Source organism: Plutella xylostella, chromosome 28 (genome assembly GCF_932276165.1).
Source record: "Plutella xylostella chromosome 28, ilPluXylo3.1, whole genome shotgun sequence".
In the NCBI taxonomy this organism is placed as follows: domain Eukaryota; kingdom Metazoa; phylum Arthropoda; class Insecta; order Lepidoptera; family Plutellidae; genus Plutella; species Plutella xylostella.
In genome coordinates, this window is record NC_064008.1 from 5,690,022 (window position 1) to 5,714,690 (window position 24,669).

Here is a 24,669-nt window from a genome sequence, read left to right on the forward strand (position 1 = left end):
AATTAACAATAAAAAGGCACATGTACAGGCACATTTACTCTAACAATAAATAAATCTAATTAATGGAATGGAAATACAAAAACACTAACAGACACAGACTAACAATGAAAATTATTGAAACTTAATTAAAATACACTTTAGTATTATCAATACACGCAATTCCAAAGTCAGAGCAATTTTAAATATAGCATTCAAACGATCAATTCTTCAAAACTTCTATTATTAGCAGCATCATAAATCATATTTTTAACATCCAAATTGACTGTTTTGTCATAGCTAAATGGCTGCAATATAGATTCGAGTACCTCAATAATTACTTCCTTGCATATTAATTATTAAAGATTCATTTTGACAAGGTACAAAAGTGTATACTATATTAACATTAACATCGACTAATAAACAATACCAGTAATAAAACACTGCAGCGTAACATTTTCCTCAGTATGCAAACTCAGTATCAACAGTTTCTTATGCACAATACTACACAGAGTGCGATTGTGTGAGATCTGTTCTGAACTCAGAAACATGGACAGTTTCTTAGCGTCTACTCTGCAGTAGCAGGTGGTGGATATGTCTTCGTTTGTCTGAGATTCTGATTCAGAGTCGGAGTGGTCGATTGGCCCTGTAAGTGGGGAAAGTAAGTTTATAAAAGTGTTTGTTTTTAAATTAATTCTAGACATATTTACAAGTAAACTTTTAATATTATAAGTTGGGCAGAATAATGAAAAGACAATCATGGTTGTGAAGAGTACTATTGGTTTAGGGACGAATTTCCGAAAAGTTTATAAGTTTTTAAATGGTCGAAGGTATTTTTGTACAGTTCCCCAAAATTGATAATGCGCATAGAAATCTTCGTCATTTTTCGGCAACGGTCGTTTTTCCCGAGCGTTAGAAAACTATATGTGTTTAGAGTGGTTAAGTGCATTTTCTTCATGCAATTTTAGTAGAATTATGTATTTGGTGCTAAAAGAGATATTGATTTATCAGTAACGAAATATGATTCGATACTTCATAATAATCATGTCATAATATTAAAATTTACTTCGAAAATGTTACAGTACTTTTCATGTGTCTTACTGAAGCTGATGTAAAGATGGATGAAAGAAGGTTTGAATAGCACAAGGTTTATATATTATTATAAAAAGAAAAATGGATTTCAAACAAAGGTTTACATTAAAATTTTAAAATCTCAGTTCAAAAGTATTTACAGCACTGATCATTTCACATTAATATTACAATTACAAACTTGGTCTTTTGGGTGTGGCTTTATTTACAAAGTGAAGTCTATCAGATATTTTATTGTTTAATTTGTTTCATAATAAGGCGTCATCAACAATAATTTTATTAAAGTGGAAATTAAAATCACATTTGAAAACAAAACCAAGAACGATGTGTAATAACAGCTCTATACATATAATCCACAGAACTGACTGACAAGAACTGAAGGACCTTTGACTGATTGGTGACAGCCGCCGACAGCCCGAATTGTTTTCGATTATGTACACATGATATTGACTCCTATTTCTTTCAATCAAGGTGCAAAATCCAAGTACATTGTTTAAGGCTCTTACGATTCAATGATTCGGGTTTTTCCGGAAATACGACAGTTTGCGAAGATTTGCATGCGCATTATTAATATGGGAGAACTGTACGTATGTTTAGTTTGGATTCGGATGGACATGTTCAACATGTCCCTCCATTTACGATACGTATTTATTCACATAACAATGTAGCTTTACAATAGGTAACCCAACTTGAATTTATTTTGGAATGAAGCTACAAATGATAATCACTCTTCCAAGCTCTCACTCCTTACCCTCAAAAGCCTCCACCCTTAGGCCTTTAAACCTTGTAGCCACAGTGGCCATGTCTGTCCTGATCTGCAACGCCAGCCGCCCCGCCGCCGCCGCGCGCACCGTCACCTCTGACGCCATACTCTTCATGCGCTCTATGGTCGTGCGGACCTGTTTGAGGGTTGGTAGCTCTATGGTTATCTGGAATGGGTTAAATGGTTGAATAGTAGTAGGTTTATGGTTGAATAGGTGTTTGTAGTAAATTAATTAAAATTAATCTAATAAGAAGGGTAGAATAGAGGTTAAGGGTCAAAGACTTTCGGCATCGGCAGGGATCAGGTTTTCTGGTCTTAAATAACATAATATATTAACTTCATGGCAATAAAGTAGATTCTATGATAATATGGATGTAGTAACAAAAATACCGCTTCAGCATGAATCATGAAAATTTCTACTTTATTGCATGAAGCTAATGTATGTAATGATATTTCTCAATTAAAAACCTAATGCCTGGCATTTAAGGAATCATACCGCGATAAACGCACCCTGGGGACCTGGACAATCTGACAAATCTGATGAACTGGTGCTAATCTGACTAGACAATCCTTTCAGGCTTTCACCACAGTGACCAACCCAAGTCTAGCTCTTGTGTTTGTCACTGACATGACAAGAAGTACATTTATGATACAATTACCATCATCATCATCAGCCAATAAACAGTACTGGCTGGATGAGAAAATTTAAGGGCAGATTACAATAGCACTCCTTGATAGAGGCTACCCTGATATCCAGTGGACTTCAATTGGCAAAAAATTATGAAGAGCTTAAGAAACTTACATCGGGTTTGGGTATTGTAGGTTCATGGAAGTCGGACCACATTTTCCTCGGTATCACCGCTACGGGTATGTCATGTGTCACATGCCTGGTTTGCATAGATGTGGACGAGGGCTGAAAGGTAAGGTTTTCTTTATACTAATATTGTTTCAGAAGAATTACCTATGTATTTCTCATTTACTATTTGTGGTGACTAATAAAGTCATAGTCTATTTCATAGGAACTAAACTCAAAAATGTATTAAGTTACTATATGGGCCAAATAAGTTCAAAACTTATCAACATGTATAACTCACCACTTCTATTTCTAAAGTAAGGCATGGGCATTGTTTCTTTGTTAACTTCAGTTTCAATGACTTGGCTGACTTCAGTGTTGTTAGGGATCTTGCAAGACTGGCTGAAACAAGTAATGCTTGGTTAGAGTTAGTTGTCCTTGGCCTTATCATCACCCATCCATTACCGGCAACCTTTCTAAGTATTACTGTACTTTCTCCAAGTCCTTAGTGTCATATTAACTGAACTTTATATATTTCCAGTGCATTGTGAAAAGTCTGTGCCACTATTATGACAGGTAAATCTTTTTACCAGGGTGAAAACTGCTAAAATTATAATTAACAGTCATGATTACTGATGCAATTTACAACACATCATCCAGTTGAGCCACTCTCGCTAACAAAACTTCAATGCAACTGGTCTTTTCAAACATTTTTTTTAGTGGAACCGAAAGCCAGATTTCTGCGCTTCAATTCTATTTCAACAACTCTAGTGTAAGAACTGTGGCCTTAACTTCTGACTTACCTGAACTAATACCTAAGTAAATATCCTTGTGCTCTTCATCGAGACCCACCATCTGGTACTCAGAAAAGAACATGGCTTGTGGAATCTCACACCAAAGTATTGGAGGTGCGGGACCTGAGTTCTCATCACTCACTATAAAGTACAGTTGATCGCTAGACAACCTTAGCACGCACTCCTTGCATAGCTTCGAGATTGTAGACACGATGTCTGAAAGTAGAACATGTGTTTTGTTTATATTATGGATAAAATAAGGTATTAAAACTGTAAGGGACAGTATTTACTTGTAAATTCTCTCATAGGTCCCGCGTCGATCATAACCGCGCGAAACTTCATTGTGATCTTGAAGTTAGTATACAATGCTAATGATAACACAAATCAAAAAATATTAATTTAAATAGAGTCTAAGCATTGCAATTTGCAAGTTTATTTGTATTGAATGAGGCGAGGCGGGAAATCAAACATAAACATATTCATTCATATCATAATCATACATACGTCAAACTGAAGTGTCATGCATGCAAAAGTCAAAACCATAGCCTATAATAATAATACTTTTTTAAAAGTATTGCTCTGTTCAAAATACTTATAAAGTGTCGTGCACTGCGAAAAAATGGTGAGGGTGAAAATTTTTAGGGGCCGTCCATTAATCACGTGAGGCTCAAAGGGGGGGGGGAGGGGGTACGGAAAACCTCACGAAACATCACGAGGGGGGAGGGGGGGGGTCTCGTTAGACATCACGTGTATTATTTTTTTGTCAAAAAGCGCTAGGTATTTCTGAACCGATATTTTTAACGGCGCAAACAAAAATACGATTTGTAGTATGACCTTGATTGACTCGCCCACCGTTGCTAAGCAACGTCTCCCCGCGTGCCGCGGTTAATAAATAAATGTTTTTCAATTCAAAACGCAATTTTCGTTATATTTTTTCTAGTCAAAAATAGCCTTTACGTAGACTTCCAAAAAATACACGTGATTCAGGGGGGGGAGGGGGTGTTGGTCCCAAACCTCACCAAATATCACCAGGGGGGAGGGGGGGTCAGAACAACCTCACGTGATTAATGGACGGCCCCTTATTACAAATTGTACGAAATAGCAAATAATATATACAGGTTTTAGCGAAAAGGGGGTGACTCAGTGGGTCATTCTGAACAACTTTTGTACCAACTGTTCTAGTCACGTGACCAACAAAGTTTCGAAACACAGGTTAACACCTAGTTTAGCAGCAGATGCTACTTACTTGCCATTGTTGTACACATGTTGTTCATAAAATATTAGTTAATGAGGTAAGTTTTAAGAAATGTATCTTTTTGGAAATAAATAAATTAAAATTAAATTAATTCTATGGAAAAGGTTTAAGTATTTTTGTGAATTTTCAAAAGTCATAGAACAAAAGTTGATCAAAATTACCCCTGATTCACTTCTTTTCGGCTTAGTAAACTGCAACGCAACGCGACAGACTTGGGCCTGAGAGAATATTTTACTTCGCCGCTCCACTCCGCTCCGCTTATACAAGATGACTTCATATTCAAAAAGAACTGCATTTTTTTTTAGATGGCGGCAAAAAAAAATGCAGTGCTGTTTAGTATGAAGTCATCTATAATCTATGGTTGTTTTTCTATGGTTGAAAACCTCCCATTTACAAGTTCAGAATGTTTATTTTTCAAGCGTCGTCGCTGTAGCGAACGCATGAGGGCAGATAAGTATAGAATTTCCTATGTGGAAATAAGATGTGAGCTGACACAAAATCTGTGTTCTGAGGGTTTGACAGTTTAGTACAACCCAGACAACGCCATCTGTTTCTCCAAAAATGTAAGTAATCTTTTTTTTAACAAACGCCTCGTTGCCGCGTTTCTTTCTTCTATTACATTTAAATTCTATTACTTTTTAAAAGTTCTCTTCCATATTAAAGTCTTTCAAATAATCTTGATGCTCTACTGCGAAGAAAGAGACGCGCCGCTCAACACAGTGGAGTGCGTTTAGTAGAGTAGCCACCAGTTGTGCGATTGACCTTATAGATAGTTACGTAAATGTCTCCGGTTCTGTGTTTTGTGATAATATAGTGACATACAAATATAATACTTCGTCCTTAATATAATACTTATATAATAGGTAGAATATGTATTCAGAATAAAAATAATCAGAAAACAAGATTTGTGGGTAGAGAAAAGTATACCTAGGTAGGAACAAGGTAACTAACTATTATATACCTATCTGATCCACCATAGAAAAAAACATGAAGTAGGTACATCCGACGTACCTACCTCAGAATTATATGTATAATAAAATAAATAAACCATTCATATCCTCAACAAATACCAGTAATGCTACCGCAGATAGCTTACACTTAGGTACTTATTCGTATTTGCGTCGAGAAAACTTCCATTGGCTATATTTGCCAAATAGGAAACTTGTTTGTGGAACAAACCTATTTGTATTGGCTCAAAATACTCGAATCCAGTGCCGACGCCGAACAATTGATTGACATTCGAACTGTTGAACATGAAAGTTTCACTAGCGCCATATTTATGTAACAAAACTATAGGCGGTTTTTGACTATGGTTGAAAATTCTTAATTATTTTAACCTTATAGTTTTCATTTAAATCGGAATTAAATATTAGAGGTGTAGTATGACATTATATAGTTATTTTTAACACTGGCAACTTTCTTGCCATAGAGTCGAAAGTTTACCTAACATGTTTCAAGATGGCGTAACCGTCGCAACGTTCTATTTACAAATCACAGTCTGTTTCTATCTCTTTCTTACCTAAAGAATCCAACTGTAGAGAGACTGAAATAGACTATCCACCATTTTGAGTTTAACGAATACTAACGAATTGTGGTGATTGAAGTTGAAAGTTTTTATTTATTTTACTTGAATTAATGTGCAATTTAGATTAATATTATCATACACCACATTTTATAAATTATTTACAATTTCAATTTCTTATTTTAACACGGGTATCTAATACAAATACATGGCGCAGCATGATGAAAGTTCGAGGTATGTGATCGATAATGTCATCAGTATGGATATTTCTAACCACAAAAGTCATAACATTTCGAGTTTCTTCTGTTCAATCACACATTCAATTGTTTATTTTTACACTGTAACACCCGTATTTAGATAAATGCAACACTATTTCTCTCTAATTAGGTCAGACGGGCTATTTCAGAAGGTGATTTTCAATGTTGTCCACCGTTAGTTGCCGTTTTGCTTCGAATTCGATCTTCAAAAATATAACGGACTTTGAGTCTTACAACAAAATCTTGTGGGTGTTTGAAGAAAAACATTAAAATGTCATTGTTTTCTTTAGAGATACCCTTTGTATTGTTGTAATTTTCACGTTTTTACGTCGTATTTAGTTCAATGCCGTCCGTGCGAGATTATGCAATGGAGTTGTAGGAAGCGTTGCGTTTTTTGTACCTATTGTACTGATAATGTTCACTTGATAGCTTGATACCGAATAGAACGAAACAACTTGAAAGACGAACAAGTGGCACAGTTTAGTCTCAGTTATGTTTATTCTCAAAATGTTCTTATTTGAATCAATCGCTAATACCTAATGGCATGAAATTACTACAACTTCGGTCAACCTCTCCGACACGGTCCGATATATTATGATTATGACGTCATACGAGATTATTACGTACCTATACCTATGGTGTATTTAGTTGTGATTTCCTGATTTAGTACTTTTCAACGGATTCAACTATCTATTCTATGGTAAATACCTAGTGTGATCCCTATTCCTGGATAGGGATAAGGATTACCTAGGTAAGTATACCGAGGTATGATTGATGAGTGGCATTAGGTCGCGGATTCGTGGGCTATGTTGTAGGTACATACCTCGTACATGTACATTGTACAGGTAGGCATCCACTCATTAGGTACCTATTCGGTAGATGTAGATGTACTTACGTGTACATTCTGGTGCAAAGAAACCTGACCCTCTTCTTAGCTAGCATTGACATCGACAATCTGAGAGGAGTTAGGTAGTTTCATTGCCCCAGATTGCTTAGTTACCGACTTTTGCAACACCCTGTATAGGTTGCTAACTTGCTATACATACCTAGCTACTTAAGCTTAACCCATTGAGTGCCGAAGGTACCTAATGTCACTAGGTACCACATGGTACGTAGTACGTACTACGCAATATTGCGTAGTCGGCATTCAATGTGTTAAAAGTCTACTGAAGTGACGGAGGATTATGTCTGCCGAAGAACCGATAAGTACAGGTATATGAGTCATCGAGTAGGGACTAGGAACAATCACACTTAGCGTGGGACACCCTGCAGCTAACTGTAACTGAAGGGCTAGTATACGGGCCGCATTTAAGACGTGACAAAAGTTGGGCGATGTGATGTGAGTGAGCGCGATGCAAAACTTGTGTCACGTTATTGCGCCCCGTGCTACTAGCCCTGGATTGAGATCCTTTACACACATATACGGTAGTATTTCTGTTTTGCTGATATAGAGGCCTGTGTTCAGAAGTGAATGATTGCCGATTGTAGTATGATGATACCTACCTACCACTGCAGAAGCAGCTTCTTCTGCCTTAGAAGTTAGAAGTAAAAGAAAAGTAACAGATTTTGATGAGCTGAGATTAAAATGTAGGTATAATATGGTGGGGTAGAAATTAGTAATTATAGTAATTAAGAAAAACGATTAAATGACCTGATAATTTATATCAGTTAATAACTCACCCATGTCTCATAGTGTTAACGTGTAAATATGGAGAGTAATAAAGTGATAATAAACGAATTCTTGACATTTGTCCAGAACAAAATTGATAAATTAGATGAGTTAAGCGTGGTACAAATATGTGCTACCAACTTTAACGATAGTGAAGTTGAGCATGGTAAATCAGTGCTGTATGAAAACATATCTGACAGTGGAAGGTGTATACTTCGAAAAGGAGATGATAAAACAAAGAAAAACATAAAGGATGTCATAAAACTATTTAAGGACACGCATCCGGATCGGCAGCCCATTTTTGTGGCTCAGGATCTAAATAAACTTCCCCCCGTGACATTCGATTACATCGATGTAACCCGCCTGTTGAAGGACCTTGTGACCATGAAAACTGAATTGCAGAATCTACGAAACGACTGTGTCTCAAAATCTGAGATCAAAGGTTTTGAGGACAAAGTTTGCGGTGATCTACGTAATTTAGAATCATCGATAAAGAAATTGGATACGCAAAAATACCCCGCAACTACACCGTCAGTTCAAAGGAGAAGTCCTAGACGTCGAACTAATAATGAAAATATGAACGTAACGCCATCCTCTAACAAGATACCTAACGAATCTAACGATGTAGGTAGCGCGGTGGATCTTCCTACTAGTCAGTCGAGCCCGCGACACACGGAACCGGTTCGCGTGCCGACGTACAGAGACATCGCTGTGCGGCCGGCAGTACCTACACGGCCGCCCGCCGTGCCGCTGCAGGCAAACTCCACCCGTCCTGTGAGGGCCGATAAGCATGATGATAGCTTCACTCTCGTCGAGCGTAAGAAACGTAAGCGCAACACTAATATGAGTGGGACTGCGCAGAAGCCGAGTAAGTTACAAGTGGCCCAGTTGCCGGTAACTATCTATGTTTCGCGACTTATGAAAACAACGACCGTGGATGATATTAAAGACCATATTCAGGAAATGAATGAAGAATGCATCGACGTTGAACTGTTAACACAATCACGAGAAATGTGTTTCAATTCATTTAAAGTGTTAATATCACAATGCAAAATAGGTACTTTCCTAAGTAGTGACTTCTGGCCGTCTGGAGTTAAATTCAGGCGGTACCGTGACAGTAAAGTACCTACTCGAAAATAAGCAGTAATATGAATACTTTAATATGGATAGTACAACTAACAAAATCAACTTGTTATCTTACAATTGTAAAAATATCAAAAGATCCGTAGAACATGTCCGTACCCTGTGTCGTGACTTTGATATTTTGGCATTACAGGAAACGTGGTTACTCCCGCACGATCTAAATTTTGTAAACGAAATTGATGATAACTTCAACTGTGTGGCTAAATCATCCGTTGATACTTCAGTGGGTGTTTTGAGAGGGAGACCATTTGGTGGACTCGCTTTACTATGGCGAAAAACCAAATTTACAAACGTCTCATTAATTGAATGTGATACCGACCGTATCTTAGGTATTAAAATTAGTAATGGCTCTAACTCCTTCTTAGTTTTCTCGATCTACATGCCCACTGATAGTATTGATAACCTGCCAGAATTCACAAGTTGCCTGGCGCATATTACTGCTAGTATTGATAATTACGAAATACCAAATGTATATATTTTAGGTGATTTTAACTCTCACCCCGGCACCTTATTTTGCAACGAAATGTTTAGTTTTTGCAATGACCAACTGTGGACTTGTGCAGATACAGAGTTATTAGGTTTAAGTTCAAACACATACACCTTCATAAGTGAGGCGCACGGCACGCGCAGGTGGTTGGACCACTGCCTGACGACGGCAGCGGCCTGGAGTACCGTCGTCTCGGCGAGGGTATTGTACGACGTGGGGTGGTCTGACCATCTTCCGCTTGCTATAGAGTGTTCGTTTCCTTGTGAATTAGTCAAACCAATGTGTTCTAGTCAGAAATCTAGTTTACCTAAAAGTATTATTTGGGGTGAGAGAGATAAGGAGCAATGTAGCCTATATTTTAAACATTGTAATGAGAAGTTGAACGGTGTAAAAGATGACGTAAGCTGTGGCGAATGTATGAATGACTGTTGTATGAATGTGAGTAATCATTATTTATATATTGACGATGTGTATGCTGATATTATAACTGTACTACAGGAGGGCTCCATAATTAGTGCAGGTGTGCGTCTTGTTGAACAGAGAAGTAGAAAGAAAAAGGTGCTAGGTTGGAACTATCATGTGCGAGGTAGTCACCAGCTGGCACGATTGCATTTCCAGTGCTGGGTGGCTGCAGGTAAACCTAGTGCAGGAATCATGTTCGAAAATATGAAGTCGAGTAGGACACACTTCAAAAACACTCTAAAATGGTGCCAGAAAAACGAAGAGACCATAAAATGTAATATTATAGCGGTACATAGGAAAAACAAGAATTTTGTTAAGTTTTGGAACTCCACTCGAAAACTTAGCTACAAGCAAGGTCTACCGGCTTCGGTAGAAGGGCTGCAGGATCCTGGCGAGATCGCCGATATGTTTGCTGGCAGGTTCAAGGTCGCCCCGCGGGCGGCTTCCGCGGAGGGCGCGGGCGGCGCGCCGGCGGGGGCGCGGCCGGCGGAGGAGCGGCTGCAGTTCACTGCGCGGGACGTGGCGCGCGCCCTCGCCGGCATGAAGCGAGGCAAGTCGCCCGGCCTAGACGGACTTAGCGTGGAGCACCTGTTGTATGCTGGTGAGAAGATATGCACAAAGCTATGCAACCTGTATAATATGTGTATTAGGTACAGCTACCTTCCTAGTGCGCTAATGAAGACTGTCGTTGTGCCGGTGGCAAAAAACAAGACCGGTGACCTTGGATCTGCTGGTAACTATCGTCCTATCTCGTTAGGAACCATTTTGGGTAAGGTGTTGGAGCGTCTGCTGCAGCCCGAACTGGTGGGAAAGTTAGATATTTCGGATGCTCAGTTTGGTTTCCGCCCCGGTCTTTCAACGGACTCGGCTATACTGAGTTTAAAACACACCGTGAAATATTATACCGATCGATCTACCTCAGTATATGCCTGTTTCTTGGATCTGAGCAAGGCATTTGATCTAGTGAATTATAATATTCTCTGGAACAAATTGTCGAGCTCAGATGTTCCGAATGATGTGATAAGTCTGTTGAGGTACTGGTACGGAAACCAAACTAACTGCGTGAGGTGGGGCGACGCGACATCTAACGAGTACAGGTTAGATTGCGGAGTTCGTCAGGGTGGGCTCACCTCGCCGGACCTCTTCAATCTGTACATCGACGACCTGATTCGGGGTCTGCGGAGCACCAATGTCGGCTGTCATATTGGGGGCGTTTGTGTAAACAATCTCAGTTATGCGGACGACATGGTGCTCCTCAGCCCCTCGATCAGGGGTCTGCAGAAACTACTTTCGGTCTGTGAGCATTATGCAAATGCGCATGGACTGAAGTACAACGTGTCGAAGACCGAAATGCTGGTGTTCAGAGCGGGGAGGGGTCCGGAGAGGGTGCCCGAAGTCGTTCTGGATGGGGCACCGGTTCGGGTTGTGCAGCAGTTCAGATATCTCGGCCATATACTGACAAGTGACCTCAGGGATGACACTGACATAGAGCGTGAAAGACGGGCACTCTCGATCAGATGTAACATGCTTGCCCGCAGATTCCACAGATGCAGTGAGCAAGTTAAAATAACTTTATTTAGGGCATACTGCCAGAACATCTACACTGGGCATCTGTGGATCAACTACACCCGGAAGGCGATGAGCACCATGAGGGTGCAGTATAATGACGCATACCGCACCCTCATGAGGCGGCCGCGGTACTGTAGCGCGTCGGGCATGTTCTCTGAGGCGGGAGTGCCTGACTTCTTCGCAGTCCTGAGGTCACGTATAGCGACATTCTGGTCGGGGCTGCGCAGCACTGGGAATGCAATACTGAAAGTGGTAAGTGAGGATTTTAGAAATCCATTCTACAGACACTGGCTCTCTGTTCATCAAGACGCAAATCGAAAATAAAAATGACCTTACCTATGTAATAGGTATGTAACTGATAATAATTGTAATACTACAATTTAATTTATATGTGTAAGTATGTTTGTGTTTTATATAATGTGTAATATGGGTGCCTGCCTGAAATAAATGACTATTTATTTTATTTTTATTTTATTTTAAAACTACCCTCCAATAATTAATCAAACCGGATGCGAAAATAAATAAGCTGCTAAACTATCTTCTCGCAAATTAAATAGGAATTTCCTACTGCCAGATAATTTTCCACTTCCATCTTCATTCAGACGGGACTAGGGAAACCGGTTCTGGTATCTTTTGACATTTGCGAAATTACCGCGTGGTTAAATAACAAAATCGATTGATAGATGAAAGGTGTAAATTAATGTGTTCAATGACTTTTACCATCTAGAATGCAAGTTTTAGATCAAGCACGAGGATAAAAATGATCCAATTTTGAAATCACCTATAAATTAGGTACACCAGGCTTCGTAGTCAATATGAAAATACCTAAATTACAATACAACTTTATTGATAAAACACACAATAAGTATAAATATGTAGATGTATAAATTTCAATTTTAAGTTGATTAGTTCAATAGGCCGCCTTATCGCTGCGAGCGATCTCTTCCAGACAACCTTGGCTACCTTGGGATGAACGAATGAATGAATGAACCTACTATTAAATTATAAATCCATTTTAACATCACCCAGGTATCCTTCACTGCTCTTCCTCGGCCTTCCACATCCAACCACTACCGATTATGGCCATTCGAAGTTCTGTCCCATTCCCATTGCCGTCTGTATGTTTACCAGAAAAACGAAATATTACAAGAAAACCACTCTATAATCATCCCTAGTTATTAAATTAATGCATTAACTACATCTTAACCCTACTGATCACTGAGACATCATTGAATATGTGCTTCTTATCCGTCAATATGAAGTCGATCTCGTTTTTAGTCTTCCCATCGGGGCTAATCCACGTCCACTTCCTTTGTGGCTTCTTCTTGTAGAAGGAGTTCATCATATAGAGGCCCTCCTTCTCCAAGAAGTCAGCCAGCATTTGCCCACGATGGTTTGATGGCAATGAACATGGACAAGACAAAGGTCATGTCGAACGAACATGTTTCATCATCGCCCGTAACTGTAGGAGGTGTCACCATCGAAGTTGTCGATCAGTATCCCTACCTAGGACAAGTGATCCGATTAGGTAAATCCAACTTCGATAAAGAGGTAGCTCGTAGAATCCAACTCGGATGGGCAGCGTTCGGGAAATTACGACACATCTTCACTGAAAACATACCTCAGTGTCTGAAAACAAAAGTTTTCAATCAGTGCGTGTTGCCAGTGATGACTTACGGAGCCGAGACGTGGTGCTTCACCAAAGGGCTTATCCACAAGCTCAGAGTTGCTCAGCGTGCTATGGAAAGGGCTATGTTAGGCGTGTCCCTGCGAGATAGGATTCGTAATGAAGAAATCCGCAGGAGAACTAAAGTTACCGACATAGCCAAAAGGATTAGCACGCTGAAGTGGCAATGGGCTGGCCACGTAGCCCGCAGAGCCGACGACCGCTGGAGTAGAAAGGTTCTGGAGTGGAGACCCCGTGTCGGCAAACGGCGTGTCGGTCGCCCCCCAACCCGTTGGTCTGATGATCTGCGGAAGGTAGCGGGAAGCCGCTGGATGCAGATGGCGGGTGACCGTTTGGGGTGGCGATCGTTAGGAGAGGCCTATGTCCAGCAGTGGACTACAGAAGGCTGAGAGAGAGAGAACTACATCTTCTGGCTAATGAAAAAAAAATGATAAGTATTGTACACCTATAACACCTTTACTGATCCAACATCTGGTTTCAGAATGGAAGACCAAAGCACAAAGTCATATCTTCAAGTACAGATGGACAGACTCAAGGCACTCAAAGCGAAACTGGCGACGGAAGCTAATGAAGATTACGTGATTATAAAAGAGGAGTGAGTACATTATTTTATATTTATGATGATGATAATGATGGTGAGAGGGAAACTCAAAAAATCCTATTCCTGATACCCTACTACAGTTCGGTCGAAACAACTTGTCTAAAGTTTGTTGCGATTAAACTTTCGTGCTTTAGAAATAACTAGTAACCACCTACCAACTATCAATCTTTGAAAAAAAGAAAATGAGGTTTGTTAGTTTGGAAAGGTAAAAAAGTGCATTCGCCGACTTCAGAACTACCAAGTTTGATCTGCACTGTACCATCTCGATACGTAAGTCGATGCGTATGCCGATGCCGATGTACCTAACATCTGACAGTCATTATAATAATATTGTTCCATACCCATATACAAAAGTTAGTAAGTAGATCTAGCTATCAGAATATGAAAACCCGAGTTCGCGTTGTTCCAGAGTATGAACTTAATGTTACCTATATGCTAAATGTGAATTTATGGTAGGTAAATGCAAGCGTTATGTCATAGGTACTTAACTTTAACATTCTCAGTTGTGATATATATACAGACAGTTTATTAGTAGGCATTAAATTAATTATTTAATGAGCTAATGCCTTTCTGAGATCCTCAAATAGGTATCTTGAGTTGAGCGATCGCTGGCATTTTCAGTCTTCATTCATTTCTTCGCTCGTTTTTTATAGCCTTTTTTTACGCATCATTCCAAACCGAAAGCACATGCCATTTGACCTATTAGATCTCTAATTAAGCGTTTTATAGTCATCCATTCACAACTGCCTTACTACATCTTACGATACATGACATCGGTAGGCTGTGAAGCATAATTACCTTTGCCAACTACCTATTTATAAACAAGGAATGTTATCTCTGGAAGTACCCTATTCTGAGCCTCTATCCGGTGTTCTTCTTCTTGAGATGTCATGAGAATCGATCCCTTGTGGGTGTTCTATAATGACGGCAACTTTAAGTAGAAATTAGCAATAAATAAGTTAAGTTTTTGCTTAAGTGGTAGGTAGATTCTACGAATTTCACGTGAGCTATGGGTTCCGAAAGGGCCCCTTTTTTTCGTTGGCTGGTAGAATTATGAAAATGTTACAACGATTGGAGCCGGTACGTATTGTAACTATTGTAAGACCTTTAAACCACAACTATCAACTATTAAAGTATTGCAGTGTGATAAAAACAAAGTTACGATGTGTAAGGTACTGTTTCAAACTATTTTTTTTCCTGTATTCATTCACAGATTTGTTTTCGCTGGTTTCAAAAAGTAGGTATTTTAAAAATACCTTTCGTTAAATACCTACAGTATTTTTTACGTAATTAAGTGATAAGTAGTCATCAGCATTGATCACATGAATCCTACCGTAGCGGTGGAGGGCAATCAGTCTATAAATTTTACTACAAAGATATACATACATATTTTTTGAAATTAGGTACTTCTCTTAATGAAAGAGCCTTTAGTTGAAGTAGCAGAAGCTTTCATAAAACGTGACTGTTTAAAACCACCGCAAATCGGACTTGTAGCGAGCTTTCGGCAAACTTGCAAAGCGTTTTACCTTATTTACGAGGTATTAATTGACTCTCCTTACAAAACATACGGACACGCAAACTTATGGTTCAAAACTCCAAAATGTGTTGATTATAAAGGAATTCCATGGCCATTATAACGCGCCCCGGGCGCCTAAAGTGGTGGGACCAGTCGGGCTGTTTCCCGCGCTTTGTCCAACACGCTGCCTCTTCAGTTTGGCTCCGCGAGCAGTGGCCGGCGGGACCCTTGCCTCTTCGACGCCGCGTGAAAAAAAACAAAATTAAAAACATAAAATTTAAAAACTTACGAACTCTTTCGGCTACGTTCGCGGTAATTTCTGAACTTTTTTCAACGCGATTTTAAGGTTACATTCTGTGAAAAATGAGTGCTTCGGTAAAAGTTGATGTTTTGTAATAATGTCTGCGATAGGGGTGGTTCGTATTTCGTCGCGTATGCTCAGATAAAGTGTTGGAGCGATGCAATTTCAAGGCAACGATGAGGATGACTTGCAATATCGGATTTTCGGAGATTCCTTCAATCTTCCGGAGGAGGGTAGCAGCTTCAATGCCGGCCGCAAGAGAAAGTGAGTCTTGTTTTGTTTTTATTCGCCTTATCTCGCTGCATACCATGGAGGTGGGTCTACCGGCAATACGATGCGCTTTTGTTTCGTATTAAACTTAAGTATTGTAGTATTGTGAAGCAAAATTATCTGAAACAATTGACTACTCGTATGAATGAATGACATTATGATAGCTGTCGTCTGACCAGATAAATTGGTTTCACTACATATAATTGAGATAAGTAAAACCAATTATCAATTTTATAGCTACTCTACACTAGTAACTTTAACAAGCATCTGTTTTGTGCTTATTAGGTTAGTATCTAACATTATGTTAACAATATTTATTCAAGCGCATTCCAGGTTTAATCCTAACTTACCCCTCTGCGCTGATGAAGATTTTTTATTTATTTATAAGGCTGGTTTTAGTGCCTCTTTGATATCAATTTAGAATCGTCAACGCTGAGTAGTGAACTTGACTCATCATCATCCGGCATGATTTATTTAATTAGTTTAGTACCTACTTACATACTATTCTATTCTATTCTCTGGAGGGTGATTCGTGTCACAAAAAACACCTTCGTTTTCATCTCGTTTTCAGATTTTTACGAACGAGCTATGAAATTGCGATTCACGTGGCACTAAAAACAAGCTACATAGTAAGATCGTTTCGAGATCGCAAAATGAATGAACGGAATGGAGAATGACGCGATTCATGTCATTTTTGTTGAATTATTTGATATCGCTTATCTGTCATATTTTGACGTTAAAGCGATTTTAAACTTTCGAAGAAAAGGGTGAAATTGTTAGATCGTTTTCAGAAAAAATACTGCTATGCTAAGAGTGAAATTGACCTTGTACGCATCTCTCCAAGATCTTCAAGCCATTTTTCAGCCAGACAGCCGTCCCTACGAGATACGTTTCCATCTTTACCGAATTCGTAATTTTCCTTTATAGTAAGCTTGTATTAGTGATATTTATTTGATTGGCGTGGGTTTTGGCCAGAGGCCATCGCAGAATGAGGTAGAATATTTTAACCGAAAGCATACACATTCCCTCAGTGTGCAAATTGTAAGCTAATGAATTAAACACATTGTAATGCATGTATATTTTATTTATTGAAAGAACTAATAAATTCTATGAATTATCACAAATACTAAAAAATATAGGTAGTAATTAGGTCCCTTTACCACTTAATAAAGCTACAGATAATGGCAATCAAAGATCAGTCTTATTTTTTCTCGTATTCTCTCCTATAGGTTGACTGTTACAAAATGCTTTTAGCCTTGTGTTTAATTATTAATACATATATAATACAATATTTTGTTAACAATTATTAAACTATTATTGTATATAGGAACTTAGGTAATCAGTAATCACAGGTGCTCCTCTGTTTGAATTGACGCATGAAGAAGAGGAAGAAGAGAGGCGTGAGGCCATTGAAGGCCAGGCGCATGCGTAGGGACGGGATCCTCCCGCGCACCGCCAGTCTTGATTGTTCCTTTCATTAGCCTAGAAAACACAAAATGAAAAGTTCAGTATGATATTGTTCTAAAAAAATTACAGACACTAAAAAAACTACACTGTAACATAAATATTCAACACCAGTTTTCCTAACACATTATTGGGGTAACAATGAAGTTAAATTCTATTCTATTATTTAGCCAAACATTTAGGAATAACCTACCTTTTTCCATATGAGGAGCCCCTGCTCAAGAAGCCTCTCATTGACTGCAGCCTGTCTGTTCATTGCTTCAGTTAATCAGCTATCATTGGGAGGGCTGAAGCCGTGGCCCTCTCACAACGCAGTTGCTCCATCTGCAACTCAAGCACATCCGCTGCTGCTTGTGTTCATCTCGTTCATGATTCTAAAACAATTCAAACAGAAATTGGATACATCGTAAATTACAATACCTTCTTGACTACAACCGGTAACATCTATATTTCAAAAAAAATAGGTTAATACATTGATACTTACATGTCTCAGTCGTATTTCTCTAAGTTAGTTAAACTTCCTTTCTTCTTATTTTCCAAAAAAACTACGTTGACACGAAAATGAGCAAACAGCTTATGTAGAAAAGAAAACATGGCGGCTGTCAAAAGTGCCACAGGTTATGAATTTCTTCAACGTTGAATTAAAAAGCCGTTTTTTAATACTTGCTATCGTCACTAATTCCAACAAAATATATTGTAGGAACAAAATTATTTAAAACAATTAGTGGTAGTATTTATTATTTTTGCATGGCAATTAAAAAAATATAGTTTCATTCATTTCACTCAAGCGATCCAAATACGAACTAGCGATATGAAAACGAGATCAAAGTATATGTGTTATGAATCGCGTTTTTGAACATTGCGGATTTCATCTCGTAACTCGTTCGTATCGCTTTACAAATATTTCGGTTGAGATGTGAATCGCGCCCCTGTGGGGGTGTTAGTACCTGCACCTGGCTCTCTCGAGTGGAACCTTTGTGCATATCCCCAAGGTCTAAACTGCCTACCTACTTACATACATAATAATAAATAATGTATGTCCGCATCATCAGTGTGCTCTGTACTGTAAAATAAAGCCAAAATACCGCTGGACGGGTTTAATACATAAGGTACATAGATACCTACCCAAATCGAATCAGTTTCAGGCTTCTATTTTTAACCGACTTCAAAAAAAGGAGGAGGTTCTCAATTCGTCGGGATCTTTTTTTTTTTTTTTTTTTTTTTATATTTTTTTTATGTATGTTCACCGATTACTCCGCCGTTTATGAACCGATTTTGAAAATTCTTTTTTTGTTGTATTGGGTTGAGCTCCCAGGTGGTCCCATTTTTTTTTCAGAATTTTATCTCACCCCCAAGGGTGGGTAAAGGGGTAAAAACAGGGTATGAATTTCCATTTTGGGCACATATTAACCGATTCTAATGAAATTAAGAACGTAAATATAGATCTTATAACAAAAAAATATGATGGTGACCTTGAGCTGATCTGATGATGGAAACGGAAGGCAGTCAGGGGAACTCCTCAACGGTATATAGCAACTACTTCGTGTTTAGGCTTGAATGATTCGTATTGATTAGTAGGACTTTTTGGTATCATTTGCACCTTAATTTTGATTGAAAATTATTACAAATAAACTAAAAACTATTAAATAAAATAATAATTAAAAAAATTAAAAAACCGACTTCAAAAAACCACTAAAATGTAAGAAATAATTTAAGGTTTACACAAATTCTACTCGTATGAGACAGTACAAATATACCTAAGCAGGAACTGTTCTTTTTTGAAGTTGGTGCCATATTTCTTCAGATTACTTTGTCACCGCACCAACATCAAAAAAGAACAGTTCCTGCTTAGGTATATTTGTACTGTCTCATACGAGTAGAATTTGTGTAAACCTTAAATTATTTCTTACATTTTAGTGGTTTTTTGAAGTCGGTTTTTTAATTTTTCTTGAAAGTACAAGGGAAGGTAGTGGCTGAGTCATCGAGTTTCCGCTATCTACAGATAGAGTGAAGTGCAGTTTTCTGACCATTATTCATGGTTTCCTCCTGATGTTCTTCTGATCAGGGTGCTATCTACTGGGTGGGGTATTGGTGGGTGGTAGGGTGGTACCTACTGTTTATCATACTCGTAGGTACCTGTAGTATATCGGTATCGATAACTTTACTACGGAACCAGTTTAATTTCTTCATTCCAAATCGCATAGGGTTCAAGCTTTTGACTACCCTCATGGTTGTAGATACTACCTCCCTACGATCGTGAACTATTCCTATTGCTCACTGCCTAGCAGACAGAGACGTATCTCAATATCCTGGGGCCCCTTTTATCACCATCTCATCTGAATATTGTTCCTAGCTAACAAGTTTTTATTGTCCTGCCGTCATCCGGTCGTCAGTATTCGAAGCCACCTCTCTAGTTCGTCTATGGTGATTTATCATTCCTACTTTAACCTTCTTAAACGCCGACAGATTATCCTGCGTGCTTGCCAAGACCTTGGTATTAAACTCAAGGTCTCACGTACTTTAGGTACGGACCTACCACGGCGAAAACGAGATTTGGGAGTCGGCTTGGTAACATGTGTCTGACCACTTTGCTCTCAATATCAATGTTACCACGCCTTGATGTTTCGAGCTATCCATGTGCCATGATTTCATGTAGGATATTTTTTAAGAAGACAAAAACAAGAGGAAGAAAAGGATTTTGTGTAGCCCAGACATTTATTTTATCACTGACGGAGTGACGGGGTAGGTTGACGTGAAATACACATAATAGATAAAGATAATTTGGGTATGTTGGACAAAGCTGAGGAGGATAATTATGTGCTTGCTAGAAATAAAATGAAATATTATGTACCTAGCTGTATTATAACACAGGTACCTACATATTACAGGATCCTTTTAAAGTTTTAGCAAGCCTACCCAGATTCGTGTAGGTAGATGATGCGTATTGTTTGTATAACGCATTACTATACTAGCATTGAATGAGTCGACGCATTTCATTCATAAGTCATGAGCATGATAATTTAATAGTCCCTCAGCCTACAGCTGAGAATAAACAAGATATTCGCGACAGGAAATTATGGTTTAAAATTAAAAGATCTTGCTCTGGCATTCTTACCGCTAACAAGTTTGCCCACTGCCATGGAATTTATGGGCATCAGTGCAACTTTCATTATGTTATTAACGTTTATTGTTTTCGCAATTTTATGACAATTGCTCGGAGGGCAACACTTAGCCCTGTGGTTATTGAATCCCATTAAACTTTTAAAAGTCTTGCCACTTCTGACTTTCATGGTGTGGTGTCGATGTAGGCATGCAACCAGTTCAGTTCAGGTTTTGTTAGGTTTCCAAGAAATAATATCCGAATTTCAGTATTCATTCTTATCGTTTCGGTGAGAAAGACAAGAGCTAGACTAGAGTTTATTGTCACCGTTGTAAACGGATTAACCAGTAAAATTTGCGTCAGTCGCTAACTACCCAGGGTGTACAGGTGACATGAGTCATGATGCTCGAGGATGCTCCTTTTGCACCCCAAATTTTGACCAAATTTAACGTTCTCTTGATACGTACTCTTGATTTATCATCTTCATAACTCACAACAATAGAAATGTTACTAAGATAATTTATCAACTTCCTTACTGAGTCCTTTTCGGATGAACCGGTTGCTTCGTCAATAGTTGCCTAATTTATGTACATTGGTGTGGTCCTAAAATGTCGTCCTCATCTTTCAAGTTTGTCCGGGTTTCTCGTACAATAATTACTTTGTCGACATCGTCATTGGTCTGAAGGGTTTCTTCTGTATCCAACTCGTATTATAAAGATTATACTTTAATGTTATTCGTGTAGTCGTCTCATTTGGACATGGAACAAGCAAATATGGATGGACACTTGTAAAGTTTCTTATTGTACGTTTACTTCTTGCAGACAGTCTTTCCAAAACTGCAGATTTTTTGCTAAATCTTTCCATATTCCATACCAACTTACTGAAAGCCGAAGCACTCAAGCCAACTTTCATTACCAAGCTTTCTGAACATCGCATTGCAACTTGTTGTGTCACGTCAACCTAGACAGTTACCCTGTGGGGGTAAATGACCAGGGAGGGTGGCTTCATAGCTTCAGAGTTAATTGCTTCACGTGCTGCCCGGCAGATGGTAGCAAGGTGCGAGGATAGGGACGCCCTTTGTTTTATCGATGTCGATGGGCGAGGGGAGTAGCGGACGACACGACAGGAAGTAAAGGTTACGTATGCAGTGTTAGCTTTAGGAGGGAGGTTTTAAGACTGTAAATTCCGAATAGTAGTTGTTGCTGGTTGGAATTGTTTGGCAAGATTTCGAAGATATATGCCGACTGGTATTTATAAGTTGGGTAGGTCAATGAAGTAAACTGTTATCTTACTTCTCATCTTTATAAGTGAATCGTGACATACGTTACGTTAATTGCGTCATATAGGGAGAATCAAAAATACTGCCCCAAATTCTAAATTGCATCGATGGTATCGACAAGACAACCCACCCTTATCTAACATGGCGTCTATGAATACCAATGCACGTAAGTGGGGTGAGTGCAGGCCGTAGCTTTCACACGATTGTTCAAATTACACGACAGCCTTGCGACTTAGCGTCGTATTTAATGGAGCTTTTTCACCTATAATATGGCTACTTACATGGACACAACTTTTTGCCCTAGCCTCAGGTTGACATTTAGTTTTTTCGTCGTCTGATTAAGTTAATTGTTATTTTAATTATGAGATTCTATTATGCCGTGCTTGCAATTAATACTTTGTATTATACTTTGTAAGATCTGGTCAGAAAATGAAATAAAAAGGTCGGAGAAATGTCAAGTCTTGTATCTTTACATAAGGGCCTCAGGGCACAAAACAATCCCTAAAAATGTAAAGATGCATCCATCCATCGTGGTAAATTTGTAACATTATAACCACTACCACTTAGTAAGAATAATAATAACGAACCATTAAAACGAGTTCACCAAGACTGTACGAGCGACGTACCACGTGGATACAAATTAAACAAGAGAAACATCCCAGAAAGAAACTCCCGATATTTTTCAAGACACGCATTGAATAGACCAGCTGGTTTGACACCCGGCAAAGAAACTTACACTAACAAAAATATAAGAAGGGGAACCCAAGAAATTGAGGGTTCTATTATATTTTTTTTGCCTTCAAATCCGGAACAAAAGTGCGTGCCAGCCTAGTTTCTTTGTTGTGCCGAGACAGATCCGCAAAGGTAGTTTCTGAGTCATGAATACGTAACATGGGTCGATCTTGTCTCCATGTCAAAGTTCATCGGATTCGGAAGGGCTTATTGTGCAAAAAAATATATTTGATAAAAATCCACCCGATTTACGATATTTTATTGGCGTTTTCGAAACGATGCATACAATCGGATATAATTTTATATGTTTAAAAATATCACTCCTTTATGTTTTTGGTTCTTTCCGAGGGGTCCTGACTGACAAAAATACTGGCTACATAAATTTTATATTATGAAAATGTATTGTGTAAGATACGAACTCCCAAGCAATACCTTGTTGCGTTTTCTTTCACCAACAGTAATTCGAAACATCGTACCGGTAAAAAATCGATACTCCAACAAAGGATGCGTAGGAGACCCTTAAATTGCTGACATCTGCTTTGCGGCGCGTGCCAAGGCGTGCGATGGTTCCGCTTGAAATTACTTATGCGTCGAAGATAGTTCTTACCGATAACTAAGATATTCAAATTAGGTTTTTGTTAAGTTATTCCCTGAATTACGACTTGGGGAAAGCCATTGTTGGATGGGACATGCGCTCGGACCAGAAGACAACTCACGTGGATAAAATTAAATAAGAATATTGTTCGCATCCATTTAAGGTTCTTTTGAAATTACAGATATTTTAGTGTACCTACTTATGTAGAAATCCAGGGGACCTATCAAAGCAGTAGCCTTAGGGAATGGTAGAAGACTTACCTCTGACTCTCTCTGGGACTACCATCGTGAGAGCATATAAATGTTTTGAAATCTTTAAAGTCTTTTTTTCGAAGACCATGGCATTATATGTCTGTAGTAGAAAATAAATGTTAACTAAGTTGCCATGGCCATAGTTCGCATGTCGCCATGTCGTGACGGTATAACATAAAAGAACACCTTTTTACCTTATGCTGACATACCGTCATGCGGGCCGTTCATGATAAACTTCAAATGTTATTTTAATTTAGCCTCTACGGGGAAAATTTTCTCAAGGGGTGCGGCCCTCATACACGTTTTATTTACTGTTTTATGGAAACTTAAGTTGGTTGCAAGTAGGGTCATTATCATGTATGAGGGCGTTTTTTGAATGCATTTTGAATTTCCTATGAACACATGTCGCCAATCGATTTCAATGTTATTATCCTCTACGATCAATAATAATAATACATTTATATCTGTTTCTTTTACACTTTAAATGCTTTATCTTATGACATCTGGCGATCGTGGTGCCTTTAAATTTTATTGGTCATTATTATAAATGTTTCTATTTCCTTATCTCAAGATTATACTACTATCATCTGTTCTATTTTGGCCTGTGTATTTTTGTCAATAAACACTTTTGTTCCCAAATACCTAAATTTACAAACTTTACTCACACCATCTGAAAGTATTAGTAAGACTGGTCACTATAATATTGATTTCTATTCATCCGTAGCATCCATACAATCCTCTTCAGTCGTGCTTGCCTACCCACGTAAACTTTGACACCCCCAATCTGTATGTTAATTCTTAATTCCTATCTAATGTTCACCGTTTAACAATTAACAGGCGTGACCTGGCAGCACCATATTGCACGTGGTCTCGCTATGCTCTGATGAACCTGGATGAGTGTGGGAATGTTTACAGGAATACTTGATGAGCTTGGATGTTTGTTTTGCTTTTTTACGGTGTCATGGTTGTTGTGATGCTTCTGCGCGTGCAAAAAATGTTGGTGATAATCTGGACTGTATAGTATTTTACTATATCTCTTCCCACAATAATTTCTTCAACACCATTAATATAGTATCCTGCATATTGGTCATTAC

General features: G+C 38.6%; 2 protein-coding genes and 1 long non-coding RNA gene across 5 annotated transcripts in view; 1 reads left to right on the top strand and 2 right to left on the bottom strand.

Annotated features, from left to right (window-relative positions):
• Positions 1-34: 34 nt before the first annotated feature.
• On the bottom strand, positions 35-3,912 carry LOC105394368 (checkpoint protein HUS1). Its single transcript, XM_048631383.1, has 6 exons — positions 3,706-3,912; positions 3,425-3,631; positions 2,923-3,023; positions 2,631-2,741; positions 1,817-1,994; positions 35-622 (listed from the first exon to the last, which is right to left on the bottom strand). Exons 1-6 carry the CDS (start codon positions 3,755-3,757, stop codon positions 393-395), a joined length of 879 nt encoding a protein of 292 aa, XP_048487340.1. The 5' UTR covers positions 3,758-3,912; the 3' UTR covers positions 35-392.
• Positions 3,913-6,202: 2,290 nt separating this feature from the next.
• LOC105381013 (transcriptional activator Myb) overlaps positions 6,203-24,669 on the top strand; it is a 44,298-nt gene continuing 25,831 nt past the window's right edge. The window contains exons 1-2 of one of the 3 annotated variants that reach the window (XM_048631358.1): positions 6,203-6,426; positions 13,948-14,061. In XM_048631358.1, coding sequence (XP_048487315.1) covers positions 6,401-6,426; positions 13,948-14,061 — 140 coding nt within the window. In that variant the 5' untranslated portion in view covers positions 6,203-6,400. Of the gene's footprint in view, positions 6,427-13,947; positions 14,062-15,547; positions 16,149-24,669 lie in introns of those variants that run through there. The other 2 variants (XM_048631362.1, XM_048631360.1) reach the window with 2 other exon arrangements.
• LOC125490906 lies at positions 17,469-18,537 on the bottom strand. The gene is made up of 3 exons (XR_007267965.1): positions 18,103-18,537; positions 17,812-17,992; positions 17,469-17,636 (listed from the first exon to the last, which is right to left on the bottom strand). It is a non-coding gene; the product is annotated as an uncharacterized LOC125490906 (long non-coding RNA).

Excerpts from the sequence above, each read along its gene's own strand:
- LOC105394368 (XM_048631383.1), bottom strand. The coding sequence starts at position 3,757 with ATGAAGTTTCGCGCGGTTATGATCGACGCGGGACCTATGAGAGAATTT. Across the intron at positions 2,742-2,922 it reads TTACTTTAGAAATAGAAGTG|CCCTCGTCCACATCTATGCA; the intron begins GTGAGTTATACA and ends CTTACCTTTCAG. Across the intron at positions 623-1,816 it reads AAGGGTGGAGGCTTTTGAGG|GGCCAATCGACCACTCCGAC; the intron begins GTAAGGAGTGAG and ends CCCCACTTACAG.